We start from the raw sequence: 16,659 nt of genomic DNA on the forward strand, positions 1-16,659 counted from the left end.
AAAAATATCATAACACATTACAAAAACACTGTAATGTAGTGCTTTTATTTTTAACAATATTAGAAAAATATTGTAATGCAGTATAGAAATATCGTAACATGATATTTTTGTACTATGTTATAGGATTTTTTTTTTATATTACTAGAAACACTGTAATGCAGTGTAAAAATACTATAACTGAGATTGTTCACCTTATGGATCACTTGATAGGAAAAAGAATAAAAATAAAGAAAAATATATTAGGCAAAAAGAAGATACTGTTTGGAAATTCTAAAAATGAGGAGCTACTCGAGAAAAAAAAAAATCCAAAAAGAAGTTTTTTTTTCTGAAAATTTGCCCAAGTTTGAAAGGATCAATACGCACTGCATCACAAAGAGCCAATACGTTCTCGTAATGGTCAGCGAACAGCTATAGTTCTTTCCAATACGTTCTCGTAATGGTCAGCGAACAGCTATAGTTCTTTCTACTACAGAACGATCAAAGCAGCAGAGTTCTTCGGTAATGATCGCCAACTCAAATCTTTGATTGGCTCGATTCACCGATTAGACGGCTTTAATCGTAAAAGAACTTAAGTATTCTTAACTTGTGTTTTTTTATCAAATATATTCAATTTTTTATTTCAAAAATGTTTTTGTCTTTCTCAAATATTAAAGATGACAAAATACTGTTAAATCTACTAATCAACCAATGATCAATAATCCAACAATTGATTAGATCTATGCCTGATGCAAATTCTATACATGAAACATCCAAGTAATGATAACATGTGACTGCCTCTACTCTTCAAATAAGCACCCAAAGGTTTTGAATACGGATCGATCGATAATATCGACATTTTTATAGCTCAATATCAGCATATTCATTTTGATTTCTTATTGTATTATTCAATAACGTGAAAAAATATAAATCATTATACAGTCTGACGCATAAGTACACAACATATCTGATTGAGGCGCAACAAACATCTCAATGGCAACCACAATGATGATACAAAAATAACATAATACTTTAGCCAAGAAGAAATAACTGAAAAACATTTACTCTTCAGGAAAACAAGCAGATGCTTAGCATTCAAACAACACGATCTAGAACAGAGAAGAGAGGTGTCCTAAAACAAGCATTTGGATCAGCTAGAAGTGTTCAGTGCCAAAACACAGCGTTCCAAGTGCAAGGTAACCTCCAAGGCAAATTTGTGTCGAAAGAGACGCATAGGCATTTAGTTTGCTTAACGCATGCAATATTGCTATAGAAAGCATTTATAGCTGTGAATAAGTTTGCAGACTCCAACATATCATTCACCCCTTCCCTTGGTAGGCTGCTTCCAGACACTCTTTAGCCCTGTGAACCTTAGACTGGAGATAGAAGCTTCCATGTTTAGCATTTCTCTCAAATAAGACATCGTACTTCTGTGTAGTCAGAATAATGAAAATTCAGACTCGACAAATATAAATATTTTTATAAAAAATTTAAAAAAGCTCGGGACCATAAAAGAACAACTATCTACATCAACAACAGAACTTTTTCTGGGATCAACTATGTATAATTGAGTTGGAGTAGGTAGACTACAAAGGTTAATTTTCTGAGTGAATTATCGGTAACAAACAATGTTATTTGTGTTAAATAAGAAAAATTCTTCACATATAATTTGCTACAAGTACCCTAAGAATAAATTAGAAAGCTTTATGCCATCATTACGGAGAGAACAGCATAACCTCCCATGATAACAATCATAAAATGCAGAAACTAGGATACTGAACCTTCAGGATCTCCTCCCAAGTTGACTGTTCATTGATTCCCAATATCTGCCTAGCTTCTTGTTCGGTCATAGCCTTACTAGCTCTCCGTATATTCTGTATAGTTTCATTTGCAACACCGGTTTTATTTGCATCTGCAGAAAACAATTCAAGAAATAAGTTAAGAGTTATTCATATATGTGCTCTTATATGCCAGTAGCAAGGAAGGACATATCTGTGAATGAAAAAAAAAAATCAAAGTAAAAAAACTATGCCATAATTACGAGGAGAAGAATGAAAAAGTGAAAATGAAGGAGAGAGGAGGGGGTAGGTGGGAATGAGCAGTGATCCTTAAAACTACTATGGATGCAGTATGCCCACTTTAAGATATCCATAAAGAAGACCCGTATGGATATATAATCAGCTGCTGACAAATCAGAAAACCATAGGCTTGTGTCGTAAATTTATAAAATAATTTTGATTACAAGACAATGACATCAAGCACAATAGGTACCAATTCTCAGAAAAGAAAATTGGCTAGTCTTTCAATGTAGAAAAATGATCTCATTTTAATCTGAAGAAATTTTACAGTAACTGAATTTAGTGCAGCACAAGAAACTCTCGAATCTTAAGCAATTTGAAACTTACCACATCAAACTTAAGACTTTGAAAATCTTTTACCAAAATAAATTCTAGAGATGGTCATTTATTGTTACAATAGTCTGTAAGCACAAGCATCAGGTCTCATTCATAGAACACATTCTTTTAATAGGGCAATTGCATATGTATTATCATTAAGTGGTTCATATTTACAAAGTCAATACCATATGTAAATGTCAAACTCAAGATAACAAAGACATGCCTATAGCTATCTAGTAAGTCATAACTAAATCATAAGTTGGCATACATTAGATCTCTGATACCCAAAATTAAAATTCATCCCTATCTTCATACCCATCCTCACCCCTCCACCCTCCATCCACATCCTTCTGCACCATAATTGCTTGGGTGCTCGTTCAATGCTCCTCTTTATTCTTAAGCTTCCTGGTTCATGCTCCAGTTGGCTGATCTCAAGCCTTAATCACGTAGTTTAGGCAACAAAAGGGGCAAGAGAGCTAATAATAGTAAGAAAGAAAAAAAAGAAGGTTAAAAAGTAAAAAAGGCAAGTTACCTGATAGTTGGGACTGAAGAACAGTTGACTGTCTGATGCAAATTAATGAAGTTTATCATGTTTACAAGGCCATACACAATAATTGCAATTTTTTGGAGTGAACATGAGACAAGGATTCTTACCCAAGAAAAAATGAAAAAAAATTATTTAAAAAGGAAAACATGATTTATTTTTCATTTTCTAATTCGATTTCAAACATTTCTCAAGTTGAAGGGTTAAATATCTATGACTGAATCCAGAATGCCAACGAAAACTAGCCCAAGCTTGAAGGACTTATCTATTAAACTTGCGACATATAATTTTAAACCTTCACCAAAATTCTTCATGGGTAAATGAAGAATTTTTGGCAAAATGAAAGACAATGCAAATAAAAAAGCACAATATGTAGAAGCAAAAAATTAACCAATAATAGTAGAATCTAACTATTTATCGTACTTGACAAGATTGGTATTTTATAAATGGATCAACTAAAGCAGGTCCTCGGCTTCAAGTTTCTTTAACAAAAAAAGTCTAAATATTTCAAAAACATATTCCACCTAAGTGAAAGATTGGATCAAATGAGTAGCTAGACTATAAATATCTAGAATTTAAATAATTAAAAATTTCACATAACAATGATTTCTAGGAAAATGTAACTCTAGGTCAATTGTATGTCAGGGTCAAACAACATTTCCATTTAAATAAATAATATTTTTCCTTTTATTATTTTCATCACTGAAGCCTTTTTGTTTAAACAGACTGTTCAATATGATGAACAAGATCATATATCTTAAACATAGTATAAAATCCTGGTAGGAAAGGAGTAAAGTGCTTCAAAAATTGTCGTCATAAGAGAAGAAAAATCACCAGACATGCTGATGCTTCCAAGTTTCAAAACCTTTAAAACCAGTGGCTTATTGCTCTTAAACACTGAATGACAGAGAACAATCACCAGAAATCTTAAAATTCCAAGATTAGAAACCATCCCCAAGTACAACCAATTAGTCGTTTATTGATCTAAGTTGGTAAACAACAATCATGGTTCAAGCATAATCTATATACAATTCATTATTTTTAATTATTTTACCAGACAACAGATATCAGTGTACGGACCGATGCCGGTACCATACTAGATGAATAGTTTAGTGAAACTGATATTGGACCCAGTATTGAAAACCATGATTGCGATCAATGAACATTTCATGCCTGAAAAAAAATCTTAAAATTTTCTCTTTAGAGCTGATACAAATAGATAAGGCACCAGTCCTACTGGTGCTGAACTCAACATCATGTCTTTCAGAACTTCAAAATCCTCTGCACTTGTTATGTATGGAATTCACATGTTTTGTCATCCATTGATTGTGACTTTCAGGTACTAAGTGACTATAACAATTGTAACTTTATCACTAATGACTCAGATACTTGTTTTTTGAATGGAGTAGAACCATCTAAAATTCAAACAGAAAATGAGAACATGACAGAATCTACAAATTTTTTCTCAAAACTAAAAGAAATTTAGCATTGCAAATCAACATCTATAATTTGATAAATCATATATCTCAGCAAACTTACTTTCAAGTGCTTTACGATATGCTTGTAAAACAGCCCTTCCTAATATCCCAGAACCCATAACAAGCAAGTTAGCAAGTATTCTTGCAGCCTGCATTGTCGAAGAATAAATAATTCATTAAAATACACTAGAACGGATCTATAAAGATCAAATTTCTTAGCAGACTGATTTTATAGTGTCGGAGGTGCCCCATAAATCGTAGTCTTTTAAAATATTGAAGTAATATCAGCATGATTTCCCCAAATAAAAAACAAATTGTTAAATACAAAAGGGGAACCATTTAATTTTCTATTAATATTCATGGCTATACAACAATATATGATTCCATGGTAGAAGAAATTCCTTAAACTACGTGATGATGATTGAGTGCCCTCAAGTTGGAATCATGCAGCGCAATGATTTGCAACATACTAGTGCTTCCTACCAATAACTAGTTCTTCCACCGAGACAATTCACAAAATCGATACTGTAATTAAGTCTAAGATTTAGGCACATTCTACCCGACCATTCTAAAACACGGTTGAGTCTCAATCATTGAATCAAAGCAAACGATATCATACATAGTAAAAGCATATATCTGAATCAGAAAACCCAAGAAAAGATTACCAAGAAAAGCGTAATCTTTTGCTTTCTCCCATGCCCATTAATAAGATTCATACCTATCTAAAGATCATGCATAATTTCATGTGCGCGCATCTAATAATCTTCTCGCTGTTTACCTATAACCCTCACTATTTTCTCCCGTTTCCCTCTCTTACTTTTTCTTTCCATGTAGTTGGTTCCTTACGCCCCAGATTCAAACATCAACTGATCCCGACGCCGACCAGAGCGCCAGTAGTCGACACCGAATGAGGTGAAGAGATGGGGCTGCTAAATTTTTATCCTTTTCCTCACCGCTACTGGCTGTAAAGGCGTCGACGCGGGTCGATTGAGCACGGGACAGGTCCTCCACATCATCCCGCGTCGTCTGAGAGATAGAAGAGGAAGAGGACACCAGGAGGAGGAGATTATGCTTACCATGCCGCCGCTCCCTCCGTCGCACCACCGCTTCCGTCGCCGCCGAGAGAGAGAGAGAGAGAGAGAACGCGTGTCATTAGGGTATTCCTTTCATACTTGTCTGATCCGACGAGTGGGGTCCACTATCTCGAATCACCAATCAGGTATAGTTAGGGTATCGGGTAGAGCAGTAAAAGATTATTTTGGGGATACATTAATATGATGTAATTATGTACGCATAAAAATATCTTCGAACAATTACTTGCATTTTTACTAATTAACAATCAGAAACATAATAAAACATTAACACATTATTGCATGACGGTAAGTACATACTAATAACAATTTTTTTCATCAATTTCTTTCTATCTTATATCATAGAAAATAAAAATAATTTATATTTTATATATTTAAATTTGATTTCATGAAATTGATGAAAAAATATATTTAAAATAAACAAGGCCTGAGATTATTACTATAAAAATATTTGAAATATTATAAATCTAAAATATGTTACCAAGTCAAAACAAAATCTCAAAAATGATTATGCATATGCAAAATCTGATGATCCCTAACATTATCTTTGACAAATAAAAAAGTACATAAAAATGGTTTTTTTTTTTTTCTTTCATTCATTTATGTTAACTGTTAAAAAATTCATTATGTAAGATATAAAACATAATATAAAATATTTTTGAAAATAATATCCTCAAAGAAAGCCTATATGTATGTATTAAAGGGGAAAAGAAGGCAATGGTGTGTTCGATAAGAGCATGAATTCAATCGATACGAGACAATTAGGCTAATTGACATTTCAAACATAACGACGAAGACTCCCAATGATATATTTGGTTGCATGGAGGAGATGAATACGTCAAAGCATTCATCCGCCCACCCGTACATTGATGCATGTATTTTGGGCTGTTGTGCGTGGGATCTGTGTGCCGCAGCAGAGATATCATCATCCTTGATGTTGAAGAACTTGGAGAAGACACCCAACGAGTTGTTGATTCGTTTTGCTCCATCTGTTTGGCTGATGGTTTGAGCCAAAAAAAGAAAAGGTAAGAGGAAAAGGAAAATGATACGAAGAAAGATCGATCCCACTCCTTTTCCCCTCTCGACTGAAGCAAAAGGAAAGACGACCCTTTAATGGTCTGTGCAGGAATGATGACCTCATTCCTGTTCTTCTTTCCTTGACTTCCCTCCTTCCTCGACTCCCTCCATTTGTCCTTTCCCTCTTCTATCAACGGAGGAGCTCACAGTCCGAAGAACACGTCGAGAAGATCGAAAAGATGCAATCTTTGTTGTGACGTGCCCATAAAAGTCCGATTTTGTTCGATTTCAGAGCCCAAGATCTCGTCTTTGCGCCATTTAGCACCCATGAGCGAGTCCTCGATCAACCGTCCTCCCCATCGCCCCTCCAGGCACTCGTCGGTCCTCCCTCACAAGACCCCAAACCTGCGGGACCATTACAGCATTGGGAAGAAGCTGGGGCAGGGGGAGTTCGGCACCACGTACCTCTGCGTCGACAAGAACGACGGGAAGGAGTACGCGTGCAAGTCCATCCCCAAGGTCAAGCTCTTCTGCCGCGATGACTACGAGGACGTGTGGCGCGAGATCCAGATCATGCACCACCTCTCGGAGCACCCCAATGTCGTCAGGATCAGGGGGACCTTCGAGGACGCGCTGTTCGTGCACCTGGTGATGGAGCTGTGCGCGGGCGGGGAGCTCTTCGACAGGATCATCCAGAAGGGGCACTACAGCGAGAGGAAGGCGGCGCAGCTAATCAAGACCATCGTCGGAGTCGTGGAAGCATGCCACTCGCTCGGCGTAATGCATCGGGATCTCAAGCCGGAGAACTTCTTGTTCGCCAGCGCCGATGAGGACGCCGCGCTCAAAGCGACGGATTTTGGACTCTCTGTCTTCTATAAGCCAGGTTCTTCTTGATAGCCCCATTACTGAGAAGAGAAAGGGTTTTTCTTCTTTAACCTTGTTTTATGTACATTAAAGAAATATTTCTTTTAAGTAGATTACTATTTGCAAACATTTTTTATTATTTACAACCCATTGAGAACTTTGAATATTCCTCAAGTTATTCCTTTCTAAATATGCTCTTAATTTATACCTTAATTTCAATAAAATCTTTTCACTCTTTACCTAATATTTCTTTCTTTAAGTAGATTACTATTTACAATCTTTTTTTTATAGCCTCGTTAAGAACTTTGAATATTCTTAAGTTATCCCTTTGTAAATAGATATATATGTTCTCAATTTATAATTTAATTCCAATAAAATGACAAAAAAAAAAAGAGTTGATGAAATGAGACAAACTGAAGATTAAAGAGAAAGTGAGAAATTGTTTTTGACATTTGTTGCAATGAGTCAACCCTTTCAGGATAATGTATATTCTATAATAGTCCAAAAGATATCATGTTCTGAGCCTTACAAACTGCTTAATAGTGCACACAAGTGGTGGGGAGAACCGGTGACAGTAGAGTGCATAAACAAGGGCTGTGAGGAAAGAAAAAAAAGAAAAAAATGAGAGTAAAAATGAAATTAGAGGGGTTGCAAATAATAAAATATTATTTTATTAATTTTTTAAGGGGTTGTGAATAGTAAGTAAGTGGCTCTAGCTCCTTTTTTAGTCTTGTTAAGATTGTGGTACTCATATTGTTCATGTTGCTCATTCAGTAGTGGAATCTTGTTAGGTATTCTTTTTCTTGTTTCTCAAACGTTACAAGCTCATTGGTTTGGAATTCTTAAAAAGCATATGCTATTATATGCCCTTGATGATATTTCATAAAATAAAATGTTCAGGTGATTGCAGGTTTATTTCTGCATTATTGTTGTTTTACCAGTCCATTTTACATTATTTTTTTCATTATTTTTTTTTCTTTTTGAAGTTCTTTGTACATGTCAAATTGTAGGACTTGTATGGTTATCATCATATATCATCCATGATCATGTTGGCTATCTCTAATATTTTGGTGATGTATCATATAGTTCTATTTTGTTTTCATGCTTTCTTGGTAGGTATTTTGATAATTACTATCAGCAAGATTCACATGTTTTGACCTTTTCTTTGTTCATTTAGTCTTAAGGAACACCATAACCTTCTTATGTTTCACATTTCTTCTGCATCCATCATTATGGAGTGAACACTCATCATCTTTTAACACAAACCAAGATTCCTGGACTGGATTCAGAAAATAATAGTATAACAGAGCTTAACTGCATGGATGTATGATACAAATGAAGTGACTAAGAGCCTGATATGCTAGTTACAAGAAAGAGGTTTCAGATCTTGTATGTTCCAAGAATATCTATATGATGAATTAAGAAATTTCTGTTCGATGAGATAGTTCATGGTAAAGCTGAAGAGGCTTGACAAGGGTAAGAGATGATATCCTTTTGGGCTATGGAAGGGGGTTAGGCAGTAGGTTTTCTATTCTTTTATTATTTAATTAGGTACAGGAACCAGTATTAATTGGTGAAAGAATACATAATTATTTGAACATCTATGAAGGGTAGAAATCAAAGTGGAGATCAAAGCATATGTAATCTTATGGGAAAATTCTATTCAGATTATGCTAATGTCATGATTTTGACTTACCATTTATTTCAGTTGATTCTACAATTCATTAGAGATCCATTATCCACTTTTTTGCTGGTTTTTTCTTGCAAATAAATTGTCAAAGACTCAAGTACATACCAGAAGAAAGACACACACAGAATACTTCTGATTGCACTATGATTTTGCGAAGAATAATACCCTTCATATCTTGCATGAGTTTTTTCGGAGAACGATAGAATTTACATAAATTCGCCGAAAAGGTATCTGAAGCTTGTCAATTTTGGTTTAGTGGGTTGTACAACTGTTGTTTTGGAGAGAAAAACTTGATGTCACAAAATGAGTCCAACTCTAGAGTTTATAGGAAACTTTGGTACCTCTATTGTTAATTGGAAGCCATCATACTTGAACTTTGCAGGTGAAACATTATCTGAGGTAGTTGGAAGTCCATATTATGTGGCACCTGAGGTATTGTGTAAACTTTATGGACCAGAATCTGATGTATGGAGTGCCGGAGTCATCTTGTATATTTTGTTAAGTGGCGTGCCACCTTTCTGGGCAGGTATATTGCTGTTAATTTTTTAGTTTTGCAAGCTAATAACGGATCACTGAGTCTGCTTTTCTTTTCTTATTATTATTTGTGGTATGTGATTTTGCTGTCGTACTTCTCTCTCACTCTCTCTCAGAAACTGAAGCAGGGATCTTCAGACGGATCCTACAAGGTCGTCTAGATTTTGAGTCTCAACCATGGCCTGGCATTTCTGATAGTGCTAAGGATCTGATACGAAATATGCTTTGTAGAGATCCAAGGAAGAGATATACAGCACATCAAGTTCTCTGTAAGCATATTGGTCAAGACCTTTGCTTTCAGAAATCAAAGTTCTCTGAAAAAGTTCAGATTCTCTATTGACATGAGGTTTTCTCTACCAGGTCACCCATGGATTCTTGATGACAATGTTGCACCTGATAGACCCCTGGACTCTGCAGTGCTATCACGTCTTAAGCAATTCTCTGCAATGAACAAGCTCAAGAAGATGGCTTTACGGGTAATCTTCTTTTACAATGATCGGTAGATGTGAGATTTTTCATCTTGGCATTTGAGCATACTCCAGAGTCCAGATTAAACTCAAGTCCTGTTTTTATACCTCATCCATATAAAGAATCTGATATTTTGATCAATTCCATAGCTTTGCCATTTTTTTTTCCTGCGTTAAATTTCTCAACTAATTAGAAGTTTTGACTGAACTTATCACGACCTATATGTTATGCTACTTAGAAGTGGGAGATTCTTGGTTATGTTATGGGTGCAGGGACAAGGTATGCCACTTTGTTGTATGTCATGGCATGAGACATTCACTTAGGTCAGTTGCAAAAACCAATAAGTAATTAACTGAAATCTAATTAAGTGAATAATGGTGGTAACTCATACTTAGATGTATAATTAACAGTATGGTGTATAATTCATAGTTTCCAACCATGGGTAGTTTGATCACAGAGTTGTGGTGATGGTTGGCAAATCAAAGTATCAGCCTTAGAAAATTAAAATTTCTCAAACATCCTGTTTGGAAATTTCCATGCTACAAGCTCAAGTCTTCTCTTATATGTGTTGTGGTGGAAATGCATTTAATCAGTTGAGTTTTACTGTGAAAGCTAGAAAATCTTCTCTTTTTTTTTCATTTCATCCTTTTAGTTGTTCTGAATTCAACAAGCTTAAATCTTTCTTCTTCCCTTTTTATGTTTCTGGTGGAAATGCATTTAATCACTGAAGTTTCACCAAATTGTGCTTTATGGATATCATATAGGTGGCATGTCTTCTATACTACACAAGAAAGATGTTATGCTGTTTTGCATGGCAAGACTAGGAACCCTGGAACTTTGATAGTGAATGATGCATTACATCTTATATCATGCAGTCTTGATATTCTAGTATATGCTGCGAGAGTCCAAATAATCAAACACAAATCATGAGAGCAGAATGAACCTTTGTCATCATGGTTGAAAATGCGCACCTCATATGTGCTCCCCTGAAAATTGCATGTTTGTAAGAGCATGCTCTTCTTTATTTTGCAGGTTATTGCTGAAAGCCTCTCAGAGGAAGAGATTGGTGGTCTAAAAGAGTTGTTCAAAATGATTGATACAGACAACAGCGGGACCATAACATTCGATGAACTGAAAGATGGCTTGAGAAAAGTGGGGTCTGAACTGATGGAATCTGAAATTCAAACGCTTATGGATGCGGTATGAATGACCGACATCGGGTGCATTCTACTAAATTATTCTGCATCATTAAATATTCTCAAGCAACTCTTCTTGTTCATTACTTTGGATTATATTTGCACTGGATCTCTAATTTAGATTGCTTGAAATGGCTGCAGGCTGATGTTGACAAAAATGGAACAATTGATTATGGTGAATTTCTTGCAGCAACAGTGCACATGAATAAGTTAGAGCGAGAAGAAAATTTAGCATCAGCATTTTCATACTTTGATAAAGATGGAAGTGGTTACATAACTATTGATGAACTTTCACAAGCTTGTAGAGAATTTGGTCTTGATGATGTTCGCCTTGATGAGATGATTAAAGAAGTTGATCAAGATAATGTGGGTGTTATCTTTTTCTTCTTTTCTTATTTACTTTTTTATTTTTTTCTTGGAACTGTAATTGACTTTTTTCTAATTCTATAAGCTGATTATTTTCAGTCTGTTTTGTATATGCAGGATGGGCAAATAGATTACAGCGAATTTGCAGCTATGATGAGAAAAGGCAACGGCGGAGTGGGAAGGAGGACCATGAGGAACAACATAAACTTTAATTTGGCCGATGCCCTCGGGACAGAAGAACACTAATGCAAAGCTATTAATAAGAGGCATCTGAAGGAACTGCAGTTTTTGGAAAGATTGTAGAACTAGATGTTATGATGAGAGCAAACAAAATGAGTCGTGAGAAGTCGTGCAATCATGTGATGATGAACTTTATGAGGGATTTCTTGAAAAGATTTGTTTCCATGTCTTATGGATTTAGAAACTCCTTTCAAGGATCATCTATGAACATTTTGTTGATGATGTCTTGAGTAAGCTTTTTGCAGAAAGAGTTATCATTTGCATTTCTTGGATTCTCTTTCTTTCAAGTACTTAATCTGAGGTTTTATTTGCATGCAATCATGTGATGAAGAGCAAGCCAGCTTTGTTTGCATGTTTTTAAACTCACTACTGAAGAGTTCATCATTTGTGATTCTTAGGTCCAAATTGTCTCCTGTTATTTTTATGAAATGTAAGGCTGCCAAATAAAAACAATTTAAGATTTTAGAACTGTTGAAATATTTAAAATGAAAAACTTTAACTTAATAAATTTCAGGGTGTTATGCAAATTTGCCGCAAAGAAGAAACTCAAATGGATGAGATAAATATTTTTTCTTTCAGAAGAGACATCCAATTTAATCATAGTGGCAGGCAAAAGACAATGTTAAGATTCATTATCTACTCCACATCACTAAACAATCGCTGTCTTCATCTCAATTTACAAAATATGTTTTCCTAATTGTAAAATGCAAGAGTAAGCAAAGTGAGTCCATCAAGGATTCTTAAGTTTCAACTAAAGAAAGAAAGGAACTACAAAGTAGACCAATGTTTCACTCTGTAACAATCAGAAACTACTTGGTTGTAAACCCTCTTTAACTACTTGTAAGATATCTGACACTTTTGCTACGCACACCAGCAGTCCAAGAAAAGATACACAGCATGCACAGAATTGAAGCACAGAAAAAGAATTCTACAGAGGTCCATAATTATCAATACATGGAAGAATGCAGTCTTTCTCATTTTCTAGTTTTCAATGTTTTGGCTCTGAACTTATTTAATCAACTAATGGATATTCCCCACTAGCACGGACTTCCTTGACTCTCTTATCGTACTCATCTTCTTCTTCTTCTTCCTCCTCCTCCTCATTGTTCTCCTGTTTGTCTTGCTTGCCTTCCTCCTCGTCCTCCTCTTCGGTCCAACCAAAGCCTGCCACTGGTGTTGTCGACGGTGGAGGAGTGCGTGCTTCACCCACAATCCTCATTATCTCCTCAACACTCTGCAGGGAGTAGGTAGGGGTATCTCTCTTATAGTACTGCGCTTGTTGTGCTTCAGTTAGCTCCCTAGGCAAGTTCTTCAAGAACCAGGGGTGGTTCCTTATTTCCCTTATAGTAATCCTCTGCAGATAAGCAAAGTCAACAACCAAAATAACTATAATACAAACATTAAATTTTCTTTTTATCTTTTAAAACGTCCAGCAATATTATATGCTGTCGTTAGATATGCATATGCAATTCTGAGAAGGTTTTCAGTTTACGCAAGTTCAGGTGTAAAGAAATTACCCTTGCTGGGTTAGCAACGAAGATCCTTGATATGAGTTGCCTGCAATCTTGAGAAATATGAACATATTCGGGTATCTTGTACTGTACTGACACTATTCTCTGTAATTCAAACAAGATACCTAAGTGATAAAATCTAAATAATAAACAAGATGATTTCCTGCTTCCTACTTGAGGAAGACAAAGGAGGTTGTCATGCGATAGAGTAGTAAGAGAGATGGGTGACTCGATAGGTTATGGCATACAAGAGGCTTTTACCCCAATAGTCTTCCTAAAGTTCTTGGGGTCAGCTGGATCCTCAAAAGGGTAGGCTCCCACCAGCATCACATACAATGTTACCCCACATGACCACACATCAGCCGTCTGCAACATTAAATAAATCACCTTGACAATTCTATGTATGATAGTTATGCGCATGTCAAATGACCAAATAAGAACAGATACATGACTGCAATGCATTCAGCAAAAAATGATCTAGTATTTATCTAGGAAAGTCATAATATGCCATGTTATTTCAACCAAGATACAGAAATAAGAAAGAGAAGACCATGAAGTTATTTCATTATTTTTAACCAAGATATCAATTAGGATGAAAGTTTAATCTGAAAAAAAGAACATATTAATGAGTAAGTGCAGTCTAGTCAATATTGGAAATACCCTCGAGGCATGCAACTGAAGATTACAACATAAATTGTCTTTTTGTCCAATATAGCTAATTGAATTGCATAACTCCTCAGTATCAGAGTAAGTTATATAAGAAAAATCCAATGTTAATTTCCAAGCATCAAATTGTATAACTCATTAAAAAGCCAACCGCAATAATCCATTCTCATGAGAAAAACTGTGCTTAATATGATACAAAAATTCATTACTCAGAGAGTGTGACAAGATACTGTCCATGGATATAGCACTTTGATTGCACAGAGCAAGCTAACAATTGTCCCTGGTACTACTCATTGGTCCACCAATACACTTGAGGGTTAAAAAACACATCAAGATTATATCTAATTCAGGTGTTCAGAGTTTAAGCATCACAAAATAGATGGTTCAGATCTCATCAAGGTCAGAAAGTAGACAAACATTGAAAAGAAAACTGAATTTTCCCAAACTGTCCTCGTTTTCCTTCTATGGCCAAATCTCTCCCCCTCTCTCTCTCTCTCTCTCCCTTCCACTTATATCCCCAGATGATCAAGGCAAACATCAACCTCTCAAACACCCTATGCAGGATAACATTATTGGAATGGTGCAAAAAGACGTGCCAAAAGGAATGGTGCAAAAAGAAAAGGAACCGATATATATATATATATATATATATATATATATATATATATATATATATATATATATATAGGAGCATCACAAGCATGAATACGGGGAATTCCACCAACGCAAGCGACATAGGTGAAAGCGACGCGGGAAAACGAACCCTCTTGTCATCAACCTCAAAGCAGTCCAACTTTGCTTGCTCGGTGGCAGCGCCCACCGAAAGCAGTGACAAGGACGCACCCACCAACATTGTCGTCGCTCGGAAACAACACAACCCTTATAAGCGCAATGATTAAAAAGATGGTCCCACAAATTGCCCAATGGGTTCTATAAGAAATCGTAGCCGCTCACGTTTAAAGCATACGTGGCTTCATAGGATCGGCTTATATTAACACGTGCCAGCCACGCGGGACAGAAGCTGTGCACGTACTCAGGACGTAGCGAGTCATTGCACGCACCCGGCTTCCGGCTTGCAGAGTGGATACGGAGAGGGAACCGGAGATTACGGAACTGACCTTGCCGTCGTACTCCCGTCGGGAGAGCACTTCGGGGGCGATATATGCCGGCGTTCCCACGGTGGATTTGGGCCGCGAATGAAGTAAAGATGACTGCTCACACCGACACAATAAAGAAAGGAAATAATAAAAGAATTAGTACTTGTTTTGGAGATTTTGAGCTAAAAATTTCTTGGAATTGATTGGAGGCGAGTATCGCGGGATGACTGACCTTGGAGTAACCGAAATCGCAGATCTTGAGGCGAGGCGCAGGGCTCCCGTCCAACAGGGTGTTTTCCAGCTTCAGATCTCGGTGACAGATTTGCTGCAATCATGTGGGTTAAGAATTTGGAGATAGGAATGCTTGTTAGCTATTAAAGATTGGATTTTTAGTATTTTGGGGGAAAGCAAGAGGGGAATTTTACCATGTAGTGGCAGTAGCTGACGCCGCAGATGAGCTGCTGGAAGAAATATCTGGCCTGGAGAAGTGATGATTTGAATTCAGACAAATATTATATTAACGGAAACGAAAGGGGATTTTTTGTTTAAATGTGCGAGATTAACCTCGTCCTCGCTAAATCTTCCGGCGGTGCAGATCCGGTCGAAGAGTTCTCCGCCGGCGGCGTACTCCATGACGATGCCAAGATGCGTCGGTGTTAGAACAACCTATATGTAACGAAGCAAGACAAGTGCTCTTAGCTCTCATCCGAGGAAAAACATGTTCTTTCGGGAACCTAAAAGGAAAGCGGCGACAAGAGTCTTTCTTGCCTCTTTGAATCGAATAATATTGGGATGGCGAAGCGACCGGTGGTTAATAATCTCTCTCGCCACATTCTCATCGATCTACATACACAGCAAAAAGTAACCAAACAGAAACAACAAAATTACGCTGCAAATCGAACGCAATTGGATCGAAATACAGCAAAAAGAGGAAAAAGATCGAACCTTTTGGCCTCTGGGGATGTACTTGATAGCTACGAGCTCCTTTGTCTCCTTGTTCCGCAGCAATCTCGCAACCCCAAAGTTCCCCGACCCCAGATCTTTCACCATCTCGTACTTGTCCATCTTCTTCCTCGCAAATCGGTCCCAAATCACAAGAACTCCAACGACAAAAACCTCCTTTTTTCCAACAGAAGATCAAGCAGCAGCCGCAAGCAAAAGCTCTTTCGAAGCTTCCGAGCTGATGAAGGACCCAAACCAAAGAAAAGAATCAAAATGAGGCAACGAACCTTTGGACCGCTCTTCTCAATAAAAAAGCAGAAGAAATCCCCAATTTTAATAGCCGGAATCACGTGACGTGACGGAAGAACTGCCCCGCGTCAGATCGGATCTCCTCCGCCTCCTCTTCCTGCTAATCGTATAATATTGCTCTCTCTCCCTCACCCCAATCTCTCAGCCTCAGTCGCCGCTTCTCGGGAAGCCGGAACAGAAGAACCAGATAACATAAACCAATGCTTCCACTGAGAGCAACAAAGCAATTAATTAGTCGAATCACGATCGTTCATAATATAAATCAACGGTGCGA

At 36.8% G+C, this 16,659-nt stretch overlaps 3 protein-coding genes across 5 annotated transcripts; 1 reads left to right on the forward strand and 2 right to left on the reverse strand.

Annotated features, from left to right (window-relative positions):
* Window positions 1-985: 985 nt before the first annotated feature.
* LOC103989075 (mitochondrial import inner membrane translocase subunit PAM16 like 2) lies at window positions 986-5,605 on the reverse strand. The gene is made up of 4 exons (XM_009407826.3): window positions 5,471-5,605; window positions 4,456-4,543; window positions 1,758-1,888; window positions 986-1,406 (listed from the first exon to the last, which is right to left on the reverse strand). Exons 1-4 carry the CDS (start codon window positions 5,471-5,473, stop codon window positions 1,296-1,298), a joined length of 333 nt encoding a protein of 110 aa, XP_009406101.2. The 5' UTR covers window positions 5,474-5,605; the 3' UTR covers window positions 986-1,295.
* Window positions 5,606-6,357: 752 nt separating this feature from the next.
* LOC135615413 (calcium-dependent protein kinase 24-like) lies at window positions 6,358-12,063 on the forward strand. Of its 2 annotated transcripts, none has more exons than XM_065113872.1 (7): window positions 6,358-7,385; window positions 9,439-9,582; window positions 9,719-9,859; window positions 9,951-10,066; window positions 11,091-11,258; window positions 11,396-11,620; window positions 11,738-12,063. In XM_065113872.1, exons 1-7 carry the CDS (start codon window positions 6,830-6,832, stop codon window positions 11,864-11,866), a joined length of 1,479 nt encoding a protein of 492 aa, XP_064969944.1. In that variant the 5' UTR covers window positions 6,358-6,829; the 3' UTR covers window positions 11,867-12,063. The 2 variants fall into 2 exon arrangements, with proteins under 2 accessions (XP_064969944.1, XP_064969943.1); XM_065113871.1 differs by having other exon boundaries at window positions 6,359-7,385; window positions 9,707-9,859; window positions 11,738-12,061.
* A 674-nt stretch (window positions 12,064-12,737) lies between these two features.
* Window positions 12,738-16,586, reverse strand: LOC135615414 (serine/threonine-protein kinase SAPK7-like). 2 transcript variants are annotated; one of them, XM_065113874.1, is made up of 10 exons: window positions 16,427-16,586; window positions 16,080-16,314; window positions 15,903-15,977; window positions 15,699-15,800; window positions 15,560-15,613; window positions 15,367-15,459; window positions 15,156-15,248; window positions 13,633-13,737; window positions 13,378-13,476; window positions 12,738-13,214 (listed from the first exon to the last, which is right to left on the reverse strand). In XM_065113874.1, the coding sequence occupies exons 2-10, from the start codon at window positions 16,197-16,199 to the stop codon at window positions 12,873-12,875; spliced, it is 1,083 nt and encodes a 360-aa protein (XP_064969946.1). In that variant the 5' UTR covers window positions 16,200-16,314; window positions 16,427-16,586; the 3' UTR covers window positions 12,738-12,872. The 2 variants fall into 2 exon arrangements, with proteins under 2 accessions (XP_064969946.1, XP_064969947.1); XM_065113875.1 differs by having other exon boundaries at window positions 16,080-16,199; window positions 16,364-16,576.
* Between the last annotated feature and the right edge of the window lie 73 nt (window positions 16,587-16,659).

This window comes from Musa acuminata, chromosome BXJ2-6 (genome assembly GCF_036884655.1).
Source record: "Musa acuminata AAA Group cultivar baxijiao chromosome BXJ2-6, Cavendish_Baxijiao_AAA, whole genome shotgun sequence".
Classification (NCBI taxonomy): domain Eukaryota; kingdom Viridiplantae; phylum Streptophyta; class Magnoliopsida; order Zingiberales; family Musaceae; genus Musa; species Musa acuminata.